The sequence below is a fragment of the Macaca thibetana genome, chromosome 4, assembly GCF_024542745.1.
Source record: "Macaca thibetana thibetana isolate TM-01 chromosome 4, ASM2454274v1, whole genome shotgun sequence".
Lineage (NCBI taxonomy): Eukaryota > Metazoa > Chordata > Mammalia > Primates > Cercopithecidae > Macaca > Macaca thibetana.
Genome location: NC_065581.1, coordinates 2,651,776 through 2,677,059, shown reverse-complemented (window position 1 = coordinate 2,677,059; position 25,284 = coordinate 2,651,776). Strand labels below are relative to the sequence as shown.

The window sequence follows — 25,284 nt, the reverse complement described above, 5'->3', positions numbered from 1 at the left end:
TAACATCAGTATGAAAAGGCGGGTTCTGTCATTTGGAATTAATTGATAACATTGTCGGTTTGAAGACTTGTATTTGGAAAAGATGAGTTAACAACCATTCTTGTAACAACTGGAACAAATCTCTGCAAGTCACTATTCTTACTGTTATTAAATTCGGGTTTGGCTGTATGAGGGTGAACAAAACTACAAAATACACTGGGAGCATAAGGAATAAATTGTGTTTGGTGGTTATATTGCTTTTTCAGAATCAGAACATAATTTGTGATATTTATTTATTTACTTATTATTATTTTTTAAGATGGAGTGTCTCACTCTGTCGCCTAGCCTGGAGTGCAGTGGCACAATCTCGGCTCACTGCAACCTCCACCTCCCAGGTTCAAGCGATTCTCCTGCCTCAGGCTCCTGAGTGGCTGAGATTACAGGTGTGCGCCACCACGCCTAGCCAATTTTTATATAGAGATGGGGTTTCACCATGTCGCCCAGGCTGGTCTCAAACTCCTGACCTTAAGTGACCTGCCCGCCTCAGCCTCCCAAAGTGTTGGGATTACACGTGTGTGACACCGCACCTGGCCCATAACTTGTGATATTTAAACGGCATCATATGGAAGGGCTGCCCCTTCCCAATTGTTGAATTCTACTGTAAACAGGCCAGAGATGTGCCTCCCTCACCGGAAACTCTGGCTCACCGCATTAGTTTTTCCCAGGGTTCGGCTAATGGTGTACTTTCACAGTCGTGCTCACTGTGGTATGTGCTAGGTATTCAGGCAGGGAATATCTGCTTTACAAAACGTTAAAAATCTGCTTTCACATAATAAGATTCCTTGAAACCAAAAGACAAGCATTTCCAAACTTTCAAGCTTGATTTTACGGTTACAGAAAGTTGGCTGCTCAGCGCCCCGCTGCTGGATACAGCAAGAAACGTGCTGCAGGCTCTGCCCAGCACCACACGCTCCAGCACAGGCCCCGCGTGCGTGTTACATGCTGTGTGTTCAGGGCCACATGTCTAACAGGATGACGGATCTCAAAGAGCTCTCATCATTTCTTTGTTGGCTTGAGTTACGATGCTCATATATTCTCCTGGCATACATTCACACCTATGCCTTGACCACCACTGGGATCCGTCCCTCAGGAAACTGGCAGGAGCGAGTCACAATTGAAAAGCTTGTTTAGGAGTTAACGTCACCTCTGGTTACATCACAAGCACACTTCTTATCTGGAAGTAACTCCATCCCCCAACAAAAATGTGTGTTTTTTTTTTTTTTTTTTTGAGACGGAGTCTCGCTCTGTCGCCCAGGCTGGAGTGCAGTGGCCGGATCTCAGCTCACTGCAAGCTCCGCCTCCTGGGTTCATGCCATTCTCCTGCCTCAGCCTCCTGAGTAGCTGGGACTACAGGTGCCCACCGCCACACCCGGCTAATTTTTTTCTATTTTTAGTGGAGATGGGGTTTCACTGTGTTAGCCAGGATGGTCTTGATCTCCTGACCTCATGATCCACCCGCCTCAGCCTCCCAAAGTGCTGGGATTACAGGCGTGAGTCACCATGATCAGCCTGTAAAAATGTTATTTTTAAAGAATCAAAATTGGCCAGGCATGGCGGCTCGCGCCTATAATCCTAGCACTTTGGGAGGCCGAGGCGGGCGTAATGCCTGAGGTCAGGAGTTCGAGACCAGCCTGGGCAAGACGGTAAAACCTTGTCTTTACTAAAATACAAAAAAATTAGCCAGGCATGGTGGTGTGTGCCTGTAGTCCTAGCTACTCAGGAGGCTGAGGCAGGAGAAGTGCTTGAACCTGGGAGGCGACGGTTGCAGTGAGCCAAGATCACGCCATTGCACTCCAGCCTGGGAAAAAGAGCACAAGACTCCATCTAAAAAAAAAAAACAAACAAAAATCAAAATTAAGAAAAAACTGGGCTATACATTTCTTAATGAAATACTAGTAAAGATAATGGATTGGACGCATGTGTAATTTTATTTCCTCCTAAGCCTCCACCAAAAATACAATAAAGGAATCCTTAAAAGCCATCAATCCTTAAAAGTGAGGAGAACAAGGGAAATAATGGCAACATGATGCTGGAGGTGGAAATGTGATGGGCAAATGACAACTGACCTGGCAAATCCAAAGGGGAATGCCAAGGCATCAATGTGGCAAACGTCTCAGAGGCTTGGAAGGTGGCAGCAGGTAGGGAAGAGGAAGATGGGTCCCCAGACACCCTCTTCTACTCCAGGCCATGGGAAGATCTGAACCAGAGGGCCCCAGACAGAGCCAGGGGCTTGGGCACCATTTCAGTCAGAAGATCAAAGTGATAGGCACACACTGATTGATGAATGACGACTTTCCTCTATTCCCTACCTGGCACTCAGAACGCAGGGAGCCATGCCTTGACCTACCTGACCGAAAAGATGAGCCTGGCCCTACCTACCGTCTAGTCTCAACACTGCGGCAAGGGATCCCTACAACATCAAAGTCTCATCACGACACTCCTTTGGGGGAAACCCTGAGTAAAAGTCAAAGTCCTTACCAAGACCTAAAAGGTCCCACCTTATCTGAAGCTCCATGATCCTCGGCCTCGGCTTCTACCACTGTTTCCTCCCCTCCGGCTAGACTGGGCTCCTTACTGGACACTGAACCCACCCAGCCGTGCTCCCTCCCTCAGGCCCTTTGCACTTGCCTTTCCCTCTGCCTGGAATGATCTTTTCCCGGGTGTCTGAAAGTCACATTCACTTCCTTGAAGTCTTGGCTCAAACACTTTCTTTGGTGAGATCCACCTTGGCCACTCTACTAAAACTGCACCCATACCTCCCTACCCTTTCCATATCCAATCTGTCATTCATTTTCTCCTTAGTCTAGCACTTATCACTACTTGGCATATTAACATAATATTTTTCATACCATAGGCTTCAAGAACAGAATTTTTGGTCTCTTCTGCTCACTGATGTGTCTCCAACATCAACAAGAATGCTTAGCATAAAACAGGCACTCAATATTTATTGAGGCCAGGCGCGGTGGCTCACGCTTGTAATTCCAGCACTTTGGAAGGCTGAGGTGGGTGGATCACCTGAGGTCAGGAGTTTGAGACCAGCCTGACCAACGTGGCGAAACCCTGTCTCTACTTAAAATACAAAAATTAGCCTTGTGTGGTGTTAGGCGCCTGTAGTCCCAACTACTTGGGAGGCTGAGGCAGGAGAATCGCTTGAACCTGGGAGGTGGAGGTTGCAGTGAGCCGAGACCGCGTCACTGCACTCCAGCCTGGGCAAAAGAGCAAGAGCTGGTCTTTCATAAACAAATAAATTTATTGAATAAAAAAAGAAACTTCCTGAGAACTGAAAGACAGGAATTTCCAGGTTGAAAGGCCCACCAAGTGCCCAGTGCAGACTTTTAAAACACAGGGAGCAAAGACAGAAGAGTCTACAAGCTGACAGAGGTTACAAACAAAAGACCACACACATCAGGATGCCTTCAAACTTGACAGCAATGTGGGTAAGTATAAAACAATGGTAATTTCTTACCTGCAATTTATTCCTAGCCAAACTCTCAGACATGTCTGAAGGTAGAATAAAAGCATTTTGAGTCTCTCGAGGTCTAAAAATATTTTTCCTCCATACATCCCTGCTCCATGAAGCTACTAGAGGGTACAGGCCACCTGTGCCAGAGAGCGCAGTCAGTCCTGTCATCAGACGGGGCGCAGGGAGAGGTAAAGCAAAGCTCCGGGGTGATGACGAAGGGAGATTCCGGGGTTGGCAGCTGCACACTACGGTGCAACCACTCCAGACAGAACGAGGGAAGCCAGTCGGGGCCAAGCCTCTGCCATGTACAGTCCCTCCAGCCTGGTACAACTACTAGAGGCTGGGCGGCACTGAAAGAGTAGAATAAACCAAGAAGGCAGGATGGAGCATCCAGAAAATGGGAATCTCACTCAGAATAAAGGCAGAGGACGTCCCAGGCCAACAGCCGGCAGCCTTCCAGACAAGGCAGGAGGACCCTAGGAGGGACTGCACAACGGCGGGAGGAGAACCCACCAGGCCAACAGCCAGCAGCCTTCCAGACAAGGCAGGAGGACTCCCGGAGGGATCGCACAACAGCGGGAGGAGAACCGACCAGGCCGACAGCAGGGAGCCTCCCAGACAAGGCAGGAAGACCCCAGGAGGGACCGCACAACGGCGGGAGGAGAACCGACTACCTGAAGGGGCCACCCTTGTAGGAATAGGCACAACATGCGACTAAGGAGAGGGAGAGGAAGTGGCAGTAGGGACAAGTAACGCTCAGCTGAGCGGGGAGTGGCGTATTTTGTGTTCAGGACACACAAAAAGTAAAAGAAAAATGACTGTTTAGAAATACGGAGCTGCAAGAAGAAACCGGGACAAGTGGGGAGGAATGGGCATGGGACTACTGGAGTCTTCTACAAGCCATTTAAAGAAGAATTCTTTTATGTATTCCTTTAAAGAAATCAGAGTTAACTTTCAACAAGATAACGCTGACTTCTCAACTAAGCTCCCCACGCTTCCTACCTAGGGTGATTTCTCCTTCCCAGTATCCACCGCCCAAATGCAATGGTGACAGTGCTGGTACCCAGCATCCAGGCAGGAAAACCATGACAGAATCCAAGAGTACTTTGAAATAGTTTTATTGGCTCATAAGACCTTTGCATATAAAAAAAATACCCAAAACACTATGCAGTATTAAATCACAATTACATTTTCTTTTACCAATTAAAACTACCCAGAATATACATTTTTTAAAGAAAAAAAAATCCTACAGAACTGAATTCTGAAATGACATTATGACTTAAATACTATGACAAAATAGATAATTCCTTATAACATTAATTCATTGCACAAAGCTGCCAGATATTTTCATAAGCATAACCGCTGCACCAAGTGCAAACGAACACAATTTCAAAGTTACACATTTAGTTGAAATAACTGTGCCTCCACCTATGAGACTCTTAAATTTCTGGCACGAAATGTTGGTCTGTTCTAACTTCCACCAGGCAACCAACTTTGCAATCCAGTTTCTTTCTTTCTGGCCCTCTCTTAAAAAAAGCAACATCCTTCTGCTGTCACGGCCTGAGGAGTCAGCACCTCCTCTGCTTGAAGAAATCGACTCCCCTCAACTCTTCAGGCAGGTACTCCTGATCCACAGGCTCGCTGTACATGGGGTTGTACTTATAGCCTTTGCCATAGCCCAAATCCTTCATCAGCCTCGTGGGCGCGTTCCTCAGGTGCAGGGGCACGGGGGGCAGGGGCCCCTGGTGGTTCCTCAGGCAGGCTTTGACGTTGTTGTAGGCGCTGTACACCTCAATGGACTTTGGAGCTCTGGCAAAGTAGACCACACACTGGGCCAGAAGCACCTAATGACACAGAGGACACATTTTACTAGCAAGATGCCGAGCTTCCGTTCTGCAGAGCCCCTCCTGGCACAGCTCTAGGTACTTCTCAGATCCCCACACGCTTTCATTAGCCCCTTTTGTGCCTACAGTCTGGATAACCACCTATCACAGAGAGAAGCACCTAAATGACACAGAGGACACATTTTACTGGCAAGATGCCGAGCTTCCGTTCTGCAGAGCCCCTTCTGACACAGCTCTAGGTAGTTCTGAGAAGATCCCCACATGCCTTCATTAGCCCCCTTTTGAGCCTACAGTCTGGACAACCGCCCACCACAGAGACAAGAAACTCCCATGAGCTGAGAGGCAAAACAGGTGAGCGGTTTTCATTTCTTTTTAACAGAAGGACTTTTTACTGAATTAAACTTTTCTTAAGCCCCCAATGTATATAACAGAGATGAATATGAAGCTGCTCTGGGGGCAAACTTGCAGAGGCTTCCCGTTCAGCTCCTTTAACATTTCCGCTCCCTGGAAAATGTGGAGCATGTGCTCCGAACCCCGGAATCCTGAGGACAGTCTGAAACATGACCTCGCTGACACAGAAGGCTTCCCTCTCTAGGAGTCTAAGAGTCTACAATTGGAATTCAAAAGCCAAGCAGCATACTCAGTGGGCCCAATACATCAATGGTGAAGGAGGGACATTTATTCAAATCTACAAAGGGACAGAGCATAAGAGAGAAAGGAAGTGATCTGCAAGAACTGAGCTGATTACTTTACCTCACATTCGGGCATGCCTATGAAGTGACAGCCTTGGTAGGCAGCAACCGCTTGTGTTAATGCAGACGGGTCTGCCAGACCTGCCACACACACAGACAAAGGAGAGCTTCAGTCGTGACACACACTGCCCTCCCGGCCTAAGTGCAGGCGACCACAGACCACCACTGGTTGTACACTTGGTGACCGAAACAATCCCATGTAGCAACACGGACTGACTTACCTCTAGTCTCTGATCACATGAACTTATGCAAGAAATGTTTAGTGAGTGGTTACTGTGCGGTGTTAAGAACTGTTGCCGTGTGGATAAAAACTCTACATCTAGAAAAACATGAGTCTCTGTACAACAAACACAAGAAGTGAAGGCTATGGAGACATTCGCCAGGATGGAAACACTAAAAACAAAACATCCCCTAAGACCAAAGAAGAGGAGACTTTCCTGATCTTCTTCACATAGTGTCCAGAGTCTTCCATTTCTACCTCGGGAGCTGCCCAAAGAAAACCTTGAACACCCGACTTCAAAGCAAATTTAAAAGCAGCTCATCTTATTGCAATACTCTGAATAGCCACTCATGTTCGTAAAAACATTCCCGAACAGGAAACAGAAAATGGTGACTTTATGAACACAAACATTCAAAAGCATATACACCAAGAAATAAACGACTGAGCTCAGGCATAGTCTTACCTCTGCCCGTCTTCTCCTGCCGGTCTCACACAGCCCCGAGACATTCTTCCCGCCCCTACCCACCCCGCCCAGCCACGCCTGACGACGCCACGAGGTAACTGTCAGCCATTTCCCCACCCTCACGGACACAGGGCTCTGGGACCCTCCAGTCACACTCACCTATGTCCTCGCTGGCAAACCTGACGAGCCTCCGCGCCACGTAGAGCGGGTCCTCCCCTCCCTCCAGCATGCGAGCCAGCCAGTAGAGGGAGGCGTTCTGGTCGGAGCCCCGCATGGACTTGTGCAGGGCGGAGATGCAGTTGTAATGCTCCTCACCTGACATCACAAAAAGCACCACTCACACAGAGCTCACAGGAGGGGCGCCCAAGCCATCTGCACCCCCGCTGGCTGACTTCCAGGAAGCCTGAGCTAATAAAGGCCCCGAGAAAGCCGAGGAGAGGTTTGGGCAGCGCCTTAACTGTGCTGAGTGGGGTGGACTGGCTGCTCGGGCTTAATCCCAGGACATGCCCCAGCGCTGTTCTCTGTGGGGCCGGGGAGCCTGTTCAGTAACCCAGGTCTATTCAGCGGAAGAGGCTGCTGCAGCAGACACCTGTGGCTGCCCACATGGACTGCACACACAGGTACAGAGGCGGGGGGAGGGGACGTTCACTGGGAAAGGTGGTCCTCCCAGCCGGTGGATTTGCCAGAGACAAGAGTGGAGGGAGGGCAAGTCTCACGTTCTGGCTCCATCCCGTGGCCTACCATCTACCGGAGGAAAATCAACGGTGGGCCTGGTCGGAGCCAGGAGGATATAGAGCCAAGTGGCAAGGGCAGCTGTTATAGCCCATCTGTTCCTCAGTGTCATTCCCAGCTGCCTTTCTGATATCCAAAGCCTGTGGTCATTTAAACCTCCTTCTGCCAGCCTTGCTGTGGGGACACCTGTGTGGCGGGGTCCCAGAAGGATCGACAGACACATGGACTGCCAGCTCCCGCCCTGAAAGTATGGAAGTCCACTCTCTCACTGCCTGGTCTTATCCCACTTTTACCCTAGATTCACACGAAATCAGTGAAATGTGCTTTAAAAAAAAGGCATATTTAAGGGCAAAAAGTGACAGCTAAACAGTTCTCAGGAACTAAGCAGTGGCACCTGCACACATTTCACTATTCTCTGGCCATCGTCCCTTAGGTAAGTTCAAGGAGGGGGCGCCCTCCTCAGGAGAAAGCACAGGATGGTGTTCCTGTGAGTCTCACTCCTCCCAGAGGAGCACCTGGTCTGTGCTCAGCATAAGCCCACGTCCACAATACGACTGGCGCCAGTCAAATCCTGGCAGCTGAGCTCGCTGGTAAGATGACAGCTGGTCTTCAGGTGGAGAAGAGAGCAAGCAGAAGATGCTGGCCGCCCACAGGGGAAAGACCTGCAGGACCTACGGTTCAGCCCAAGTGATTCTGGTTTCTGAGAACCAGGGCAGATGGACGGGTCAGTCCAGCTACTGGATTTCTGAGGATGAACTGAGTGTCTCCTGTGCAGGACTCCTGGTGCAGTCAGAGTGCTATGGACACTGGCAGAGAGGGTGTCCTGGATGAAATCTGCATGCTTCTGGCCCACTCCCTCATCCTGCTGGCCCAGGCACTCTGGCTACGCTCTGCTCCTTCGCAGGGTGGAGGAAGGCGGGGAAGAGGGTAGCAGATAACAGGCCTGGCTAAACTCACGGGCACGGGGGCCGGAAGAAACGACCCGGGCCACTTTATGTCAAATTTAAACTCCCCCACACAGGTGAGTCATCTTTTCCCACGTTGTCAATGTCGGGGCAGCACCAGTACCACCAGTGTAACGGACAAGAGCACAGCCTCCGGGACCAGGCAGCCTGGGCTGGACCCCCAAGCTCATGGGCCATGGGCAAGTTCCTGATCCTCACTGTGCCTCAGGTTTCTCATCTGTAAAATGGGAACAACGAGATCACTTACCTCACAGGGCTGTATTAAATAACACATGCCTGGCACAGAGCAGGCACTGTAGAAAGATTCTTTTGCAACAGTGAAAGATACTAGTATTATTCTATGCCACCTTCCATGTTTGCTTTGATTACATACTGCTTTATAACCTGAACTTCACCGATTTATATAGAACCCTGACGTCAATGCATGGCAAAGAGTTTGCTCTCATTTAGAAATTCCTTCACTCTGATGCAGAAACATCACTGGATCCTACTAGTGGGTAACTATGTACTAGGTGACATATAAAAAACTAACAACAACTCCGGGGGTGGGTCTTTGTCTCACTCAAGTTATAAAAAGGCCCAAGAGTATAAGCTAACAGGTTTCCAGGGCAATGCTTCCACCATCCCTATTTATAGAGCAAAGCCTGGAAAAGCAGCTTTCTCCAGGATCCGAATGATATTTACACGTCTGCGGATCCACTGTGGGGCAGACATGCTGCACTGGGGTGGGGTGTGTGAGCTCATACTAGGAAGATGTGTAGGATGTGGGGTTCTTAAGGCTGTGGCACGAGGCAGCCTCCACCGCCCCCCAGCTCCGAGCTACAGACAAAGTGATCCCCACTTCTGCAACGTGGGGCTCCAGAAGTGGGATTCCTAGGACTGAACCCCTCCAAGATCCGCCCTGTGTGTACGTGCCTGGAGGGGTGGCCCCTCTCAGGAGCATGAGGTAATGGGTGAGATCAGTAACAGCACGGCAAGGCTGGTGGGAGGCAAACGCGGATGGGGGGAAGGACAGTCTTGGGGACCAGTCAGACCTGGATTTAAGGGTCAGTTTCACTGCTTGCTTTGTGAACGCAGGCAAGTTTTGTTATCTTAAAATGGGGGTAATATTAATAGCTATCTCCATAAAGTTATTTTGAGAATGTCAAAAATGAATATACCTATAAAATACTCGATGGCTGAGTGTTAGTGAAGGCCATGTTATACAGATCTCAACTGACAGTCTGATAAAATGTCGAAGAACAGTCCTAGTCATTCCAATCAAAACAAGGCAAACCCTTTGGGACACCTACAACAAGGGAGAGAGACCGCTGCTGCTGCACCTGAGAAACCATGGAGATCCTGGCATGGTGAGATTTTTTAATGTCTTAAAATCTTTTATCTGGTTCATATCTACAATTTTTCTGTTTGGCCAAAAGTTAAGCAGGGCTCTACACCTAGAACGCGTTGCTTTCCAGACTTTGCAAGCATTCCCATCGTGCTCCAGAGCACAGGGGAGAGCCAGCCATGTGAGAAGGCCCCGCTGCGGGCACACTCACGCCACAATGTAGACAGGATTGTCTGTTCAACTTGCCAGTGTGTCCTTAGCACTAATGAACAGCCCCGAGCTGCCATCAGCTGAGGCACGCTAAAGCCAGAAAGCTTTGGTCAGCCCCCCAAGGTCATGCAGTGGGTGTGCTCACCCACAAAGAGGCAGTGCCTGGAACCAAAGTCATTCTTAAGCCCCTCCACCCCTTCTCTAACCAGTAAGGACTCTCCACTGTCACGTGGCACAGCCTACGTGAGATCTGGAACATTCAATTATCAGCTTCCTTTTCTGGCACAGCCTTTAAAAATGTGGAAATTATATTCCACAGTTACTGCAATATGACTCCATCCAAAGTCCCACAAATGCTCAAGCAGCAGCAGTTTGCTCATCTACAGTATGTTATCTTCACCTCCCACTTCTTTTATAAAAAGATGCAAACGTGCTGTGCTAATGACATTTAATATTGGCAGGTCACAGATTTAATAAGAGCTGGTATCAAATCTGCTATCTGTAAATGCAGTTCTACACAAACAGATTAAGTGCACACAGCAAAATTAAATTTTTGAAAAAGCTACTACATAAAATAAAAACTTCAAGATCCATGACAATTTATTTTTTAGTATCGACTCTAGAAATAAAGCATTTTAATTCTCAATTCAAACTAGTACGTCATTATGGCAAAAGCCCTCTTTTTATTTACTGCCACTGTAAATCATCACAAAACATATTCACTGTCAAGTGAAGGCACAGGCTTTCAAACGTGATTGTATTCTACAAGGTGGGGAATAGCCAACTACCTTCTAAGGTGAATGTGCAGCCTGCCATTTCCAACCCCAAAACTCCTCTAGATTCTCAACAGGGCAGCCTCTGCTTCATGCCTCTCTTTGGAAAGTTCAGCCCTGTGTGGAAGGCTTAATACCAACATGGAGATCCACCTGAGAATCACTGGAATGCTTTGGACCCAGCTGAAAGTCAGGCTTCTGGAAATGAGAATGTGTGCACACACTTCTTTCCATACAGTCTCACTCTTTCCACAGGTCAATGACTTACCTGCCCGGTCGTATAAAATGTGGGATCGCTGTAGGCCCTCCTTCACGTCATTCTCTGTGATCAGAACTCTACTGGGAGAATAGGATTGCCCACTCTTCTTACAGAACATCTTCCTAGAGCTTAACCTAGCCAGCACCGCCAGCTGCAGTCCGTTCAACCCAGCTCGGGCGTCACCGTCACTGAGGTAAGCCAGGGTGTCTACTGCTTTATCCTCTATGAACATGGCCGGCCTGAAACACAACCAGGGTTAGTTACTGTCCCACTCAGGCTGCATACTTCTTATTCTGCACATGCCTTAGAAACTCATACTTCTCGGCAAGGACGCTGAAGAGTTCAAGGCATTTGCCTCTTATTCTCACCTTTGTCAACGTGCTTAAGCATCACCAAGACTACGAACTGGCTGGGTCTCCTAAGTCACCAGGTTACTGCCCTGTATCTTATGAGTGTCGAGGGTATCTCACTGCATAGGTTCACACATCTAGGTTTGTGTGAAACAGACACTGACTGGCCTGGAAAGTCACTGTTGACAGGTGGTCTCTCTGGTTCTACCCTACAGAACAGCGAAAACTTTATTAGAAATGCTAGCACCTCATCACCGTGTATGGAAAACATGTTCCAAATGCGGCCCACATCCCTGAGACAGGCGTGCTCAGACCACTTTCCACACAGGGGACAGAGAGCATTACATCTGAATACCAGCTCTGAAGGGCTCCAGATCACGCAGGTCAATTCCTTCATTTTAAAAACAACAAACTGGGTCCCTCGTTACTGTGAGCACAGCAGGTCCTAGAAGCAGGTCTCAGGAATCTTGGCCTGGGGCATTATGGAGGCTGCAGTGGGTCATCTCACAGTGGGCACTAATCATGCAAAATCCGCACAGGGTAGCAGAGAGGTCATGAGCCCGGGAAGCGACGAGAAGGCTGCTGGTACATAGCCATGAGACCCTGGGTAAGCCACCTCGCCTCTCTCTGAACATCGGGACTAAAACTAACAGCCACATTTCTAAATTTGGACCCTCACAAATAAGATCTAACTATGATCAGAAGGCTGATTCAGTAAAATTTTCTATTCCTAGTCGAGTTAAACAAGATATCTAACACATTTCATGACTTAGTGGGGTCTTATATTATTCCTGGCTGAGCTGCTAGCTGCACATTTGTGCAACAACAAAGTAATTTTTCAGTTACAGTTCACCATGTCACTATCAACATTCAGCCGAGAACATCTACAGTAAGTCAGTCCATCAGGACTGTCCGAATCAGCTACCTGGAAAACAGCGTGCAGGCACCAATGGGGGCTGGACCGGGGAGGGGTGGCGGTTTCCAAAGGGGACCCAGCTTGTCTGCTGGATCAATGCAGAACCCCTCACCATACACCCACTCACTGACACTACTCTGCTCACTGAGTAACCCGGATAACACCAATCTGCATTTCATTCATGGAAGGATTTGTTCCTAATGTCTTAAAGATGCCTCGTCTCACCCCCACATTTACCGAAGCTGATTTCCAGTTATTCCTTGTGGGTCTCTCACCACACCTAAGACACCTGGCCAGCACCAGCTTTACAACAAAGGACTCTCTCCTTACTCGTGCCAATTGCCTGGGCCCCACCCACTGGTGCAGCCTGGAGACCCATCTTCCTCTCTCCTGATGGTGGCATTCTCTCAGCAGGCCTCACCGGAACACCAGAAAACACACACCAAGGCCGTGTCGCTGGCACTCTACGAAGCCTGTGATCACTTCTCAGCCAGAAGTTAGTTAGCAAGTCTTCCGGAAGATGATTTAGAAGATAATGACGGACAGAACATACACTAAAGAAAATGTACGGGGAAGGACCAGTATCAGAGGGTGTGGCAGTACGTGACATGCCTGAGAGGGAAGGGTGCACTCAGCCCCTTACTGCACTCAGCCGGTGTGGGAAGACAGGCAGGGAGAACAGAAGCTGCTTGGGCATCTCATTTCCGCCTCAGAACTAGTAAAAACAATGGATTCTCTCTCCTTGGAAAGCTGCCTAGCAACAAAAAGCCTTTAGGACAATTGAGGGAAGAAAAAGGAGTCAAAGCAGGAGCCCCAGTGGATCCTAACAGACTGAACCAGCCTATATCCTGCACCATGGTTGGGTTGTGTGTTGATTACGTTACATTCATCATGTCTCCATCCCTACTACATGTTGAGCACCTCAAGGACAGGAATATTTTATTCTTTCTTTGTATTCCCAGACCTGATAGATGATAGGCATCCGATATTTGCACAATAAACAGACTAACTTCAGTTTCATCATAATCTCAGAGTGAAACCTTTACTTCTTATAAATTATATGGAAAGTATAGAGAAAACAAAAAGAATCCTTATTTCCAGCACCGAGAGATAAAAATGTACCTGTTATTTCACGGGAGAACGAAAGCTACTGTGTCAATTGTTGAATTTATGACACACTCACCCATGCAGCCATCAACCTTACGGCTAACTTTTAAAACAAAAATTGGGACCATATTTTGTATAGTTTGACATCCTTAACCATTAAATAAACGCAAGCTTCTCAGACCTGTCAATATTTACTTATAAAAAATTTACATTAAATTTTAAAAATAGACAAAGGGAGAAAATTCACCTTCCCCTAGACTACCTTGACGTTAGTATTTTGGTATGTATCCCTTCTCCATGAATTTGTCTTCTGTATGCATTTAGGGGCATGGCGTGCTCTTGGGACAGTGACAAGATGGGTAGCCTTATATACCATGGTATTTACTAGTAGAAACAGCCTCATTTCCATTAGTCCTCATATACAGAGAGGGAGGCAGGCCGCATTAATGAAGAGAGAAGCCGACTAGCAGTCTGCTCCACAGATTTACGAACAGTATGCTGTGAGTCAGTCTTTAGCAATGATTATGGATTTTATGTGGTTGGAAAATAAGGTCTTCCTTTGGCTTTTAAACTTCTGACCAAAGTACAAGTGGTTCCACTCTTCTGGTTTGGAGTCATGGGGAATGGAGGTGCTGCCACAATGAAAGCTACCTGAGCTCCCGCCACTCCCTTCTTCTTCCTCCCCTTGGGCATAATCCACATTTTAAATTTCAACCCTGTCCAAAAAAAGGAAGAATTTCCAGGCCCAGATCAAACTGTCGGCAACTCTGTCCAAGTAATACAGGAACTGCTGACAGCACTCACAAGGATCACACAAGAAAATTAAAAAATGGAGACTCACTGTGAAGAAGGCTGAGCAGAAAAGGTTCCACTTAAACACCAAATAGATCTTGAACTCCCATTTACTAAGTTCTGAAGAACAAGGTAGGATATACTAAAATACCTTGAGATCTTAGAATGGGGAGCCCATGAGAGAACTCATGCCAAGAATGATGAAGGGATAGTTGTACTGATATTGGCAAAATCCCTCAGCAAACAGCAACTGCTGCACAAACTATTTTGAAAGAGAGTTCCCAGTCTAGAGAATTTACAATTATTTTTAAATTTAAGCATATATTTATAAAATGTTCAGAATTTAAAAATAACCTTCCAAAGGTGGAATACAATAAAAAGAGATGAGATCTACTCTGGGGATAGACTGCCCAAAATGTCATAACATCCTACATGGAAATAAAAAATAGGAAGTCAATTATGTTATAATAAAACACTATTCATAATAAAATTGGTTAAAATAAATGCATTAGAAAAGATTCTATTTCTAGTTAACAAAACCTAGAGATAAAAGCAGACTTAGAGAGCTTAGCCTCTCCAACTGACGAGAAGGGCTTTAATCTTAAAGAATATAGGAAGCTCTCTTCTTTCTTCTTCCAGGTGCCTAAATCCTGAAGTTTTCCACACATTGGGTAATACTGGGATTTGGAGGACACTACTTAGATTGCTTGATGTGTAAGTTGGAGGAGTGTAGTAAGTAAAAATGTACCTGTTATTTCATGGTAGAACGAGAGAATGTGCATGGCTTGGTTAAACTCTCCCTCTCTAAATTACAAACCAACCCCCACAAATCTCTTTCACTAAGGAAAAGGAACATTTCATGGTCAGGGTGATAACTGCTGTGTAGAGGTTCTCCACTAGGGATATGTATCAAGTGAGACACAAATACAGCCATATGTACCTTACCTAGCATAGACCGAGCTCCAATCTCCAGGGACAGACCCTGGGCAAGGTATGTTTCTACAATGTATCCCAGGGAAGCCGGATGTGCAGATTTGGTTAAAAGGCTCTCCTGCTGCTTTACAGATGGAAGGAGTTTGTTCCTAATCCATTACAAATGGATACAGAGTTGCTCTTACACAAAGAAGTGCCAAGAGAGAAAAGTCAGAATGGAAAAGCCCAGCAGTGGGTCCATCCTCTGTAAACCTGGCACCCCAACCCCTTGCAGCACTTGAAGTCAGTGAGGAGAAAGACGTGCCTTAAACACTGGTTCCAGCACATTGAAGCTGGTGGGTCTTGGGCGTTACTTAACCTTTTTGTGCCTCAGTTTCCTCATCTAGTAAATTGGAGGTAATGAGACTTACTTTGCAGAGCTGTATTGAGGACTGAATGAGCCTAAGATGTGGAACGCGTAGAGCAGTGCCTGCCATGTCATGAGACTGGACAAGCACTGCTATTGGTATCAACAGTGAGAAGAATCACCCTCATCAGACTGTGCAACAGCATACTCTCCAGAACTGCACATACTCAAGGGAGAATCCCAGATGCTGCCGCTTCCATAACACCAGGGTGAAAGCAAAGCAAAACAAAACTGACTTTCTCCACAAAGAGAGAAGGTACATTTCAGATGATGGCATCTTTCTGTTTAATCCCATGGAGGTACATGCCTTTCCAAATTACATTACTTGGTAGGGGTCTGTAGTGGGTTGAATAGTGACCTCAAAAGATGTAAGTCCTAATCCCTGGAACCTGTGAATGTGACTTTATTTAGCAATAGGGTCTTTGTAGATGTAACTAAGGGTCTCAAGATGAAATCATCCTGGATTTAGAGTGTACCTTAAATCCAATGACAAATGTCCTTATAAAACACAGAAAAAGAGAAGACATAAGGACACAGAGAAGGCCACCACATGAAGATGGATGTAGAGACTGGAGTGACATGGTCACAAGCCAAGGAATGCCAAGAGCCATCAGATGCTGGATGAGAGCATGGCCTTGCTGATACCTTGATTCTGGTCTCCGGTTTCCAGAACTGTTAGGATAAAGCTCTGTGTTCTGAGCCCCCCGGTTTGTGACAATTGTTACAGCAGCCACAGGAAATGCATCCAAGGACCATGAGATCTGTGGTTCTGGCTGCTGGTACTTTTATGGCATTATTTTAATGCACCCTTACATTAAAACAGCTATGTTAATGCACTATATTAATTGTACTTAAAACACATTTTTAAATAAAAATATTGAAATCTACTCTATACCAACCATTTATTCTGGCCAGGACCTTGTATTCTAGAGTTCTACTACCTTTCTTTCTATTCAATGGCAGAAAAGATTACTTAAAACAATTTAAACTTTTATAAAAAGAAGAAAGAATCCACAGCCACCTCGCGTGGGGGCCAGTTTGTCAGGGGCTCTCCTCTCCAGATGGTTAGAGAAAAGCCCCAGACCCAGTTACGCCACAGCCCTTACCCAGGGACAGACGCCACTTTCGGTCTTCCAGCCACCTCTTGGAACTCAGCCTAGCTAGGCAGAGGGCAGTTATGGCTTCTCATTGCACTGTCTTGATCTCCAAAGACTTGTATCCTCTATCTGGTTCACAAAGAATTGATTCTTTAGGAGTGTTTTTGAATATGTATATATTCTATGACCTAGGAATCTACACTCCTTCAAAGCAGCAAGTAGTGCAGGATGATGAAATGCTAGTTTACTTTTTCATTTTCAGCAGCACAAGCTCATTCATCGTATCACGAATCATGGACATTTTTTTCCTGGCTTCCAAAATTAACCCGGAGCAGATAGCATGCTTCACTGTTAGTACCATGTGACCCAAATATTTTTTGGAGAGCAAAATACCTGAACACTGTTGCTTAGCCATACAAACCAAAGCAACTATGGCATAGACAATGAGATTTCTATTTCACTCAGTTAAATTCCATTTATCCTTCAAAACTCAACTCCGCATCCCCTCAGCTAGGAGGTGAAATACTGGATTTCACATATTCTGAATGCTTCTTCTCTATGCCCACCATACTTGGCGTATAAGCATGGCACTGGAAGTGGACCTGCTTCCCTAGCCTTCATCATACTGTGTTCCCTGTCAAGGCACAGGAACAAGCTTTTCAACCCTCAGCCAATGCCTAGCATATGCAGGAGCTTCAATTTTGACTGAATAATAACTATAGGAGGGACTATTTTTTTTTAAAAAAGGAACACTTATTTCACTTTAATGGGAATTTATCACTTACATGAGTATACTGTGTGACAACTCACAATTCCTCAAGTGCAATCAAGAACGGCTAAGCGGCAGCTTGATTAGTTTCCAAATCCAGTGCCCTGCTCACCTCCTCTCACGTGCAGTTCAACAGCCTGGGACTTCTCTGTAAATGTTCTAGCTGCTATCTAGGGCACCAAAACATGACACAAGAATACAAATGCACACCAATAGCTTCCCGGAGAGAGAAAGTCAGTATTTGGGGTTAAAAATCTTATCTTTCAACTAGATTAGCATCACCAAATCTGATTTATATGCACAAGGATGTATATATGGCTGTCAACAGGGATTGGAAAGCAAAATTTTACCTAAAACAACTAAAAGATATCATAATCCACTCTTCATTATCCATGACAGTTGGGGTGGCAGGTACTTGTATTTGGAAATCACTTGTAAGAGTTCTTTCTGTGGCCTATGATATCTCCTAACTTAACTTCTTGCTAGAATTGCTAACAAGTAGACCAATTAATGGATTTAAGCTTAATATTCTTTCATTTTACTCTGCTTGCTGCTGATGAAAAGGGCAACAGTATTAAAGAAAAAGGCTCCTGATACCTGGGTAATTATCCCTTATGCTGGATAATACAAAAAATATTAAACTACTTTTCTCATATTGAAAGCTAGGATTTATTCATTTCCAAACCATTCATCAAGCACACAATGTGCGCCAGGCACTGTGCTGGTGATGTGAGCAAGGTGAAGCCCCTGTCCTCACAGTCTTCCCAGGAAAGCAGGGGACACAAGACAGCACATATAATTGGGATCAAGTCTAAGCAAGTGGTAGTGGAAATAGTAAATCATTTACTGGATATGGGAGGTTTTCTCTGAAAAGCAATTTTAGCAGATTAAGAGTCTCTAGCTCATTTTTATATCAGTTTCAACAACTAAATCTTAATTATTTCACTTGATCTTCTCAAACTTTAATGTGCCTGCAAATCACCTGAGGATTTTTAATAATAAAACACAGCAATTCTTCTCACAAGGATGAGCTCCTTGGCCGCCACCTTTCTCATTTCATTTAAATTCTTGCAGGGAAGTGACTAGGGAGAGGCGAAAAACCTGAGGGCATCTGAGTAAACTGATTATTATTAACTTCACGTCATCAATATTAATTATTGATTTCATATTCTATTTCATGAACTGATGACATGAAATCAATAAAAATCACCCTAGACAAGTAGCTCCATGCAGAATATTAAGTTGCAGACACATTACAATAACCAGTACACAGAACAAAGCACACACACAAACATGAAACAAGTTAGGATTTCCCCCCTTTTCTTTCAGTTTGTCTTTACCATGTGGTTCTATGAGTCTGTGATGAGATTTCTGTTACAGGAAAGCTACACAGGTTGAGTATCCCACATCTGAAGTGCCTGGGACCAGAAGTGGTTTGATTTTCTTATTTTTTTGATTTTACAATATTTGTATTATATACTTACCAAATGAGCAACCCAAAATCCAGAAATCTGAAGCGTTCCAATAAGCATTTCCTTTGAGTATCATGAAGGTGCTCAAAAAGCGTTAGATGTGGCAGCATTTTGGATTTCAGATTTGGGATACTAAACCTGTACTAGATGTGAGGAGCTGGCAGCCCCCTTAGGCTCTGACAAATGCCCACCACATAAAGGGCTTCTCAGTATGAGTCCATGTGGCTGATAACAGCAGGTTCCACACACTGCTTGTGGCCACAGATCTCATGGCTATCCCCATCACAACGGGATTCCAAAACGAGGCCACTCTGTCCTACCCAGTGGTCCACGGGCCAAATGTTGCAAGGCTTTCATGAGACACGGCAGAATTCTTCCTCCATCTCAGACAGGAGCAAATGGGGCCAGACACATACGGAGAGCCTGTTGAAACCTAAACCCTGAGCCTAAAACTATGCCTTGTACTTTAATCCTCACAGAAAAGTGGCTCCAGAACTTGGCCTCAGGGCAGGCGGGAGCAGCTGCAGAGTCCACAGCAGGAGGAGGTGGGCAACAGCCCCTCATCAGACCAGATTATGTCCCCCAGCAGTACTTCAGCCAGCACAAGAACAAATACCATCTGAAGAACATGTTCTCATACGAAAAAAGGAAAACCTCTGACCCAAGAAATCAGACTGATTACCTATGATACATACTCGGTGCATTAATGAGCTCATGTGGTACTCATCATGCAGAAATAGGTCACCAAAAGGATAGGGGCAGCCTCTAACGTCATTTTCAGTTAACATTCCTTTACTTTCATGAAGTTGAGTTTCAAGCATGTAAAAATGATTGCGTAATTTTAAGGTTACAAGTTACATTAATTTTTACCTGATTTTTTTAAACAAAATACTAAACTGCAGGTTAAAAAGAAAGTGAAACAAGTTTACAATGCTCAAAAGAGTTGTGTGGTAAATCTGGGGAGTATCTATTTACTTGTTCTATTCAGTGAGGGACATAAACCCTTTCAAATCATCAATGGGGGACATAAAGCCTTTCAAGTAATCAATGCGGCTTCCCAAAGAAACCTAAGCACAAAAGCAAACACCCAAGAACTAAAACAACAAAGCAAAGTTAAAGCTTGAAGAATTATAGAAACACACATTAGAGGCTAGAAAATGCATCTTAAAGTTTGCAGGGATACCTTTGTTAGGTATAATTGAACATTTCCCTCCTCTTTTATTTTCATTACGGGCGGACCAACATTTCTTCTCTGTCCCCACCCTCTCCTCACTGATGCCCGGCCCTTTCTGGCCCCCTGCCAGAGGACTCTCGGGGAGGTGTGTGCCCCCGGGACGCCGCACACTGTCAACTTACTCTGAGCTGCTGTTGCTGCTGTGGCTCAGAGGGTCAGTGGGACGGCTAGAGTCTAGGACGTGGATTCCCAGGGAGTTGATCGCTCGCATTAAAATAGTCACCATTGCCTCTACTGGAAGCTTCTCAAGAACAATCACTCGACAGCGGCTCAGAAGAGCAGCGTTGACCTGGAAGGAAGGGTTTTCAGTGGTTGCCCCAATCAGAGTGATCGTGCCACATTCCACGTGAGGAAGGAAAGTGTCCTAATCATGGGAGGAAAACAGAAAAAAGTGATTCCAGTCAACAGCCACCGGCAGAATCCTATGTAAGTTGGCTATCCATTCCTTTCTTTTCCTCATTTTTCTCTCTCGAGTTCAGGAATAGCAGCAGCCTTATATTCATTGAATATGGACGCAATATTTGGGGGAGTACGACTCTTGCTTTTAAGTCTAAAACACATCTTCTGGAATGACTGTCTACGCCTGATCTCTTGCTGCTACGTAGACTAATAGCTTTAAGTAGAATTCTAACTTAGTTTCAACATAAATGATTTCTTTACTCAGAAAAGCATCTTCTACCCAAGGCTGAACTGGCACATAGCTTGTATGTAACAGCTATTTATTTACAGACGAGAAAGAACACACAAAAACATTAACACTTTCAGAATCTTATTCCACTGCAAGTACTCAATCATAGTATTATTCCTGACAAAGTTGGTCATTATGCTGTTTTATGGGAAAAAAATACTAAGATAAGCCAATGGTCCAGTATGACACCTAGAATGCTAACATTCCATCAGAACTTTAAAAGGGTCTGTTTATTAAAAAAGGTTCAAAAAAGGCTTAGTAGAGTTTTGTGAAACAGTCTGTGTATGATTAAAAAGTTGCAACAAAATACACTAAAAAGTTACGCCTAAACTTTATTTTGTTTTTATTTAGAGTATAGCTCCCAGATCTTAGCCTGGTAAAATTTTAATGTCTATTTTTTTAAATCCCAAAGTGGCTTTGTTTATAAAAACAGCTTGTGCCTTTTATTTCAGAAAGCCATTTAAATAAACAGTAATCATTAGCTCTTCCAACACTCACCTTGAAGAGAGCTTAGAGTTACAGAAAATACAGATTAATTTTGAAAATAAAAATACTGTTAAAGAAATTTTTAAAAACCTGTTAAAATAATGATCTTAAAATCATTATTTTACTGTTCACAATGACTCCTAGTATTTAGATTAAAAACTTTGAAAACTGGAAAATTTGATTCAAAGCTGCTTTTCTGATATGTATAGCTCAGGGATATACCAAACATTTCATTTATCAGATAGATAAAGCATTTTCTTATGACCAAAAAACACTAAGTATGGGGAAATAGGCTTGAAGGAGATGGGTTGACAAGCCTATGCTTCTTTGTAAACAAAGCTCACAATAATAAGTCTCTAGCATTTGTATAGTGATCTCACATACTTTATATTGTTTGATGTTCACAACGACCAAAAGGTAGAAGGAAGTTAATATACCTGCTGAGATTTATTGAACCGATGAATCTCATCAATAAAAAGGACGGTTTTCCTTTTGAAAAAGCTCTTTTCATTTTGAGCTTGTTTTATGACATCTCGCACATCATTTGTCTTGGCATTTGTTGCAGATAATGTCACAAACCTTATGCTATGTTTCTTGCTGTTGTTGGCTATGATGTGAGCCAGAGTGGTCTAGAAAAGATGACATAGATAGAGTTTGAAAAGCTGATAAGACACAGAGAGACCAGCACCCATGGGAACTACTACAAGCAGCATCACTATTTGCCAAACGACTTGAACTCTGAAGAATGCTTAGCAGCACAGATACAAGTAAAAATACCACAGTACATTTACAAACAAAAAAACAAAAACCAACATTATAAATAAAACAGGAAAGTAGCTAAACCTTAGGCTAATCCTGACCTTTTCTCCTCTGTCCCTAACTACCTTTGATTCCTTTTTGGGGGACTCTTTAAGATCTCTGGAATCCCAGTAAAGAGCAGCTGTCTTGATTTAGCAGAGTGACAGCTGTGACCTCTCACCAAAGAGAAAATTCTCCTTCCTCCAGCCAAGACAGCGCTGCTGCTGAAGGACCTAGGTGCAGAGCTCATCACAGAACCACAACTGGAAGCTCAGCACAGCTGAGAAAAGGAGGGTGAGGGAGCATCTGCCTTGAGACCAATGACATCGACCCAGCATTTGAGATGGCTGCAGGCCATTTCTGCATGTTCACTCTGGTAGGAGATGAAGGGCAGCACTGGGGTCACATTAGCACTTACTAGAAAACCAAGGAGACCCAAGTAAAGCACTTCTTGGGTGCTCGACAAATATGTATATGCTGTTATTAATATGAATGTTGTTATTGTTATTAGCACTAAAGGATGAGAATAAAGAAAAACGGAAGACTGTTTAATGAGTGGGACGAATCTGCACCTGAATGGAAAGGTGGCACTTTTGTTTTCTAAAAGTTGTAGAGCACCCATTCTGTGGCTGCTTCTTTACCAAATCCCGGCTAGCCTGCCTTTTGGAATCAGGTTAGGATGTCACAGATGCCTAGGCTTGCAAAGGACCAACGCCCACCTCACTGAGCAGCCTGAACCACCCAAACCTCTTGCCTGGCATCTGGTAGGTGGGATGAGCTCACCCACTCGTCTCCCTAAAGACCTTCTTGCTGTCTGGGGCCACCAACAGCTGATTATCCATTCTCATGATCGTATGTAAAGACTTCCCAATTACTAAGAATGATACTGTTCAATCCCTTAAATGGGGTTAACAACTAAATCCATGGGGACAGACGTCAACAATTTGACCACCATCATCATAAAATCTTATTTGGGATAGATCTGGTTTATTCCTGGCCAAAGGGAAGGCACGAGTGCGAACAAGAAGGCAGAAAAAGGGCAATTCATTCCAGGAACTGGAGTTTAAGGGGGTGTGGTTAAGTTGTGGGAGATAAAGCTGGAAAGAAAAATAGGAGAAAAATCATAAAAGCCTTGTGTGCAAAGGAGTCTGAATCTCAAAGCTACAAGAACTCTCTACAGTTTGACCCCTGAATTCTCCCTTTCCCTCCCTGATGCTGGTTCTCCCTTATTCTGGATAAAAGAGCACCCTGTACTTAAGCACTTCTTAGCTTTCTCTGTTTTCTGGCTCACCTCCTCCATTTTTTCTCAAGTGTTTTTCCAATGACATGCTTTCTAGACTCACAATATCCTAACTGCCCTCGTCTGGACTTGTGCTAACCCCTCACGAAGGGACATAGAACTGGACACCAAAATGCACGGATATTTCTTCTCTAGAGTACAAGGCATTATGAGAAAAGTTACGGAAATACCGGATGAAAATGACTTGCAGATGAAAAAGTTTTTATGTTAGTTTTGTAAATATATGTGAGTATATTTAGTAAAATAAATATATCCTCAAGAATATAAGAATGTTAAATAAACATATTCTCAAGAATAAATAAATACCAGTCTGTTAAACCAACAACTAGAGGAAAGGGAAGGAAGCACAACAGAATTCGTTTTTTTTTCAAAGCTGAAACCGTTTTACGTACAAACGGAATATACACGTTTCTTTACAATTTAAACACGCTGATTCCTTGCGAATTCGGTTACTAAATCAAAGTCTGGGGAGAGGGCGGGGAGAACGATAAAGGCAGATCAAATCTAAGAGTCCACATCTTGTAAAACTATGGATTCACAGACATCGTCCTTTTGAAAACCCGGCAAGCCTGCCTTCCGAATCTGGGGGTGTGTACCCTTTTCACGCCCATCACAGACTCCACCTGTGGACCAGGCACTGCCCCAGCCCAGCCTGCGTCTGCACCCCCGGGCCCTCTTATCCAGGAGAGTCAGGCGGCTTCTCCGGGGGGCAGCACACCCGGCTCTCCGACCGTCAGCTGCATCCACCGCCGAGTGAACGACGGAAGCCCCGCGGCCAAGGCTGCACTCACCTTGCCGCAGCCCGGCGGCCCCCACAGGATAAGCGAGGGGATTTCGTTGGTCTCCAGCAGCGAGCGCAGCAGGGTATCCTGGCCCACGGCCCTGCTCTGCCCGAAGTAGTCCTGCAGCGTGTCAGGACGCATCGTGTCGGCCAGCGGCTTGCCCTGTAGCATCTGTCGGATCTCCTCGGCCGCCAGCGCCCGGGGGTGCGGGCGGCCCCCGCCACTGGCCCCAAAGGCGGTGGCGGCTTCGGCAGCGTCCGCGTCCCAGTGCCCCGGGTCGTCCTCGCCGTCCGCGTCAGCGTCCCCGTCGCCATCGCCCACAGCCTCCTCCTCCTCCTGCGCCTCCGCCTCGTCCCAGCTGCGCGGAGACGCGCTCCCCGCCGCGGCGGCGGCCGCCGGCCTCTTCCCCGACCCCTTCCTCCCGGGGCTGCTGGAGCGGGCCACCGGGAAGTCCGGGATGAGGCGGGCGCCGCTGGGCGTGGGCGGCGCGTCGTAGCTCTCGCGGCTCTCGGTCTCGCCGCCGTCGTCGCCCTCCTCGCCTTCGCCCTCGCTGCTCTCGGCTGCCGTCGGGGTGGCAGGCTGCTTCAGCGCCGAGCTCTCGGACAGACGCCGCCTCTTGGCGCCGGGCGGCGAGGGCCCCTTGGCCCGCTCCCCGGCGCGGTGCGACCCGGCCGCGGGTTCCGCGTGCCCCGCGGGGTGGAGCAGCAGACAGCGGTCCAGGTGCGAGTTGATGTGCGCGGCGGGCATCATCTGCTGGCACACGGGGCACTGCACCTGGTGCAGCTGCGAGAGGAAGGGGTCGTCTTCCGGCCCGCTCACCTCCATGGCGGCCGCCGCCCTCCCCGGCGCCAGGCGCTGCCGCAGCAGCCCGTGCACACGCCGAGGCCTCCGATGCCCTCCGCTAGGCCCAGCGCCGCACGACCCTCGCTCGGGGAGCCAGCAGGACGCTCGCGGGCCGGGGGAGGGCGCCGCTCATGCCTCACGTCCGCAGCTCCCGCGTCCACCCGCCTTCGGCCGGCCGCTGGCAGCGCCTCGCGCGGCGTGTCGGGAAGTGTAGTCCGCGGCCGTTTGCCCCGGAGGCGGCGCGCCTCGCGCGGCATGTAGGGA

General features: G+C 46.4%; 2 protein-coding genes across 2 annotated transcripts in view; one reads left to right on the top strand and one right to left on the bottom strand.

The window, feature by feature from the left end:
• Positions 1-4,604: 4,604 nt before the first annotated feature.
• WRNIP1 (WRN helicase interacting protein 1) lies at positions 4,605-25,275 on the bottom strand. Its single transcript, XM_050787203.1, has 7 exons — positions 24,187-25,275; positions 21,735-21,926; positions 20,246-20,487; positions 11,057-11,286; positions 6,941-7,096; positions 6,100-6,179; positions 4,605-5,346 (listed from the first exon to the last, which is right to left on the bottom strand). Exons 1-7 carry the CDS (start codon positions 25,000-25,002, stop codon positions 5,071-5,073), a joined length of 1,992 nt encoding a protein of 663 aa, XP_050643160.1. The 5' UTR covers positions 25,003-25,275; the 3' UTR covers positions 4,605-5,070.
• The window catches only part of MYLK4 (myosin light chain kinase family member 4), a 106,973-nt gene continuing 102,155 nt past the window's right edge, over positions 20,467-25,284 (top strand). Inside the window, exon 1 of the mRNA XM_050787205.1 lies at positions 20,467-20,549. Within this exon, the coding sequence (XP_050643162.1) occupies positions 20,494-20,549 (56 nt within the window). The 5' untranslated portion in view covers positions 20,467-20,493. The remainder of the gene's footprint in view (positions 20,550-25,284) is intronic.

What these genes read in the sequence shown, in the direction of transcription:
- WRNIP1 (XM_050787203.1), bottom strand. Translation starts at nt 25,002, where the DNA reads ATGGAGGTGAGCGGGCCGGAAGACGACCCCTTCCTCTCGCAGCTGCAC. An exon ending in CATTTTATACGACCGGGCAG is followed by an intron (nt 7,097 to 11,056) that starts GTAAGTCATTGA and finishes TTGTGATGTCAG; the next exon opens with GTGAGGAGCATTACAACTGC. An exon ending in GTTTGCCAGCGAGGACATAG is followed by an intron (nt 6,180 to 6,940) that starts GTGAGTGTGACT and finishes TGTGTGTGGCAG; the next exon opens with GTCTGGCAGACCCGTCTGCA.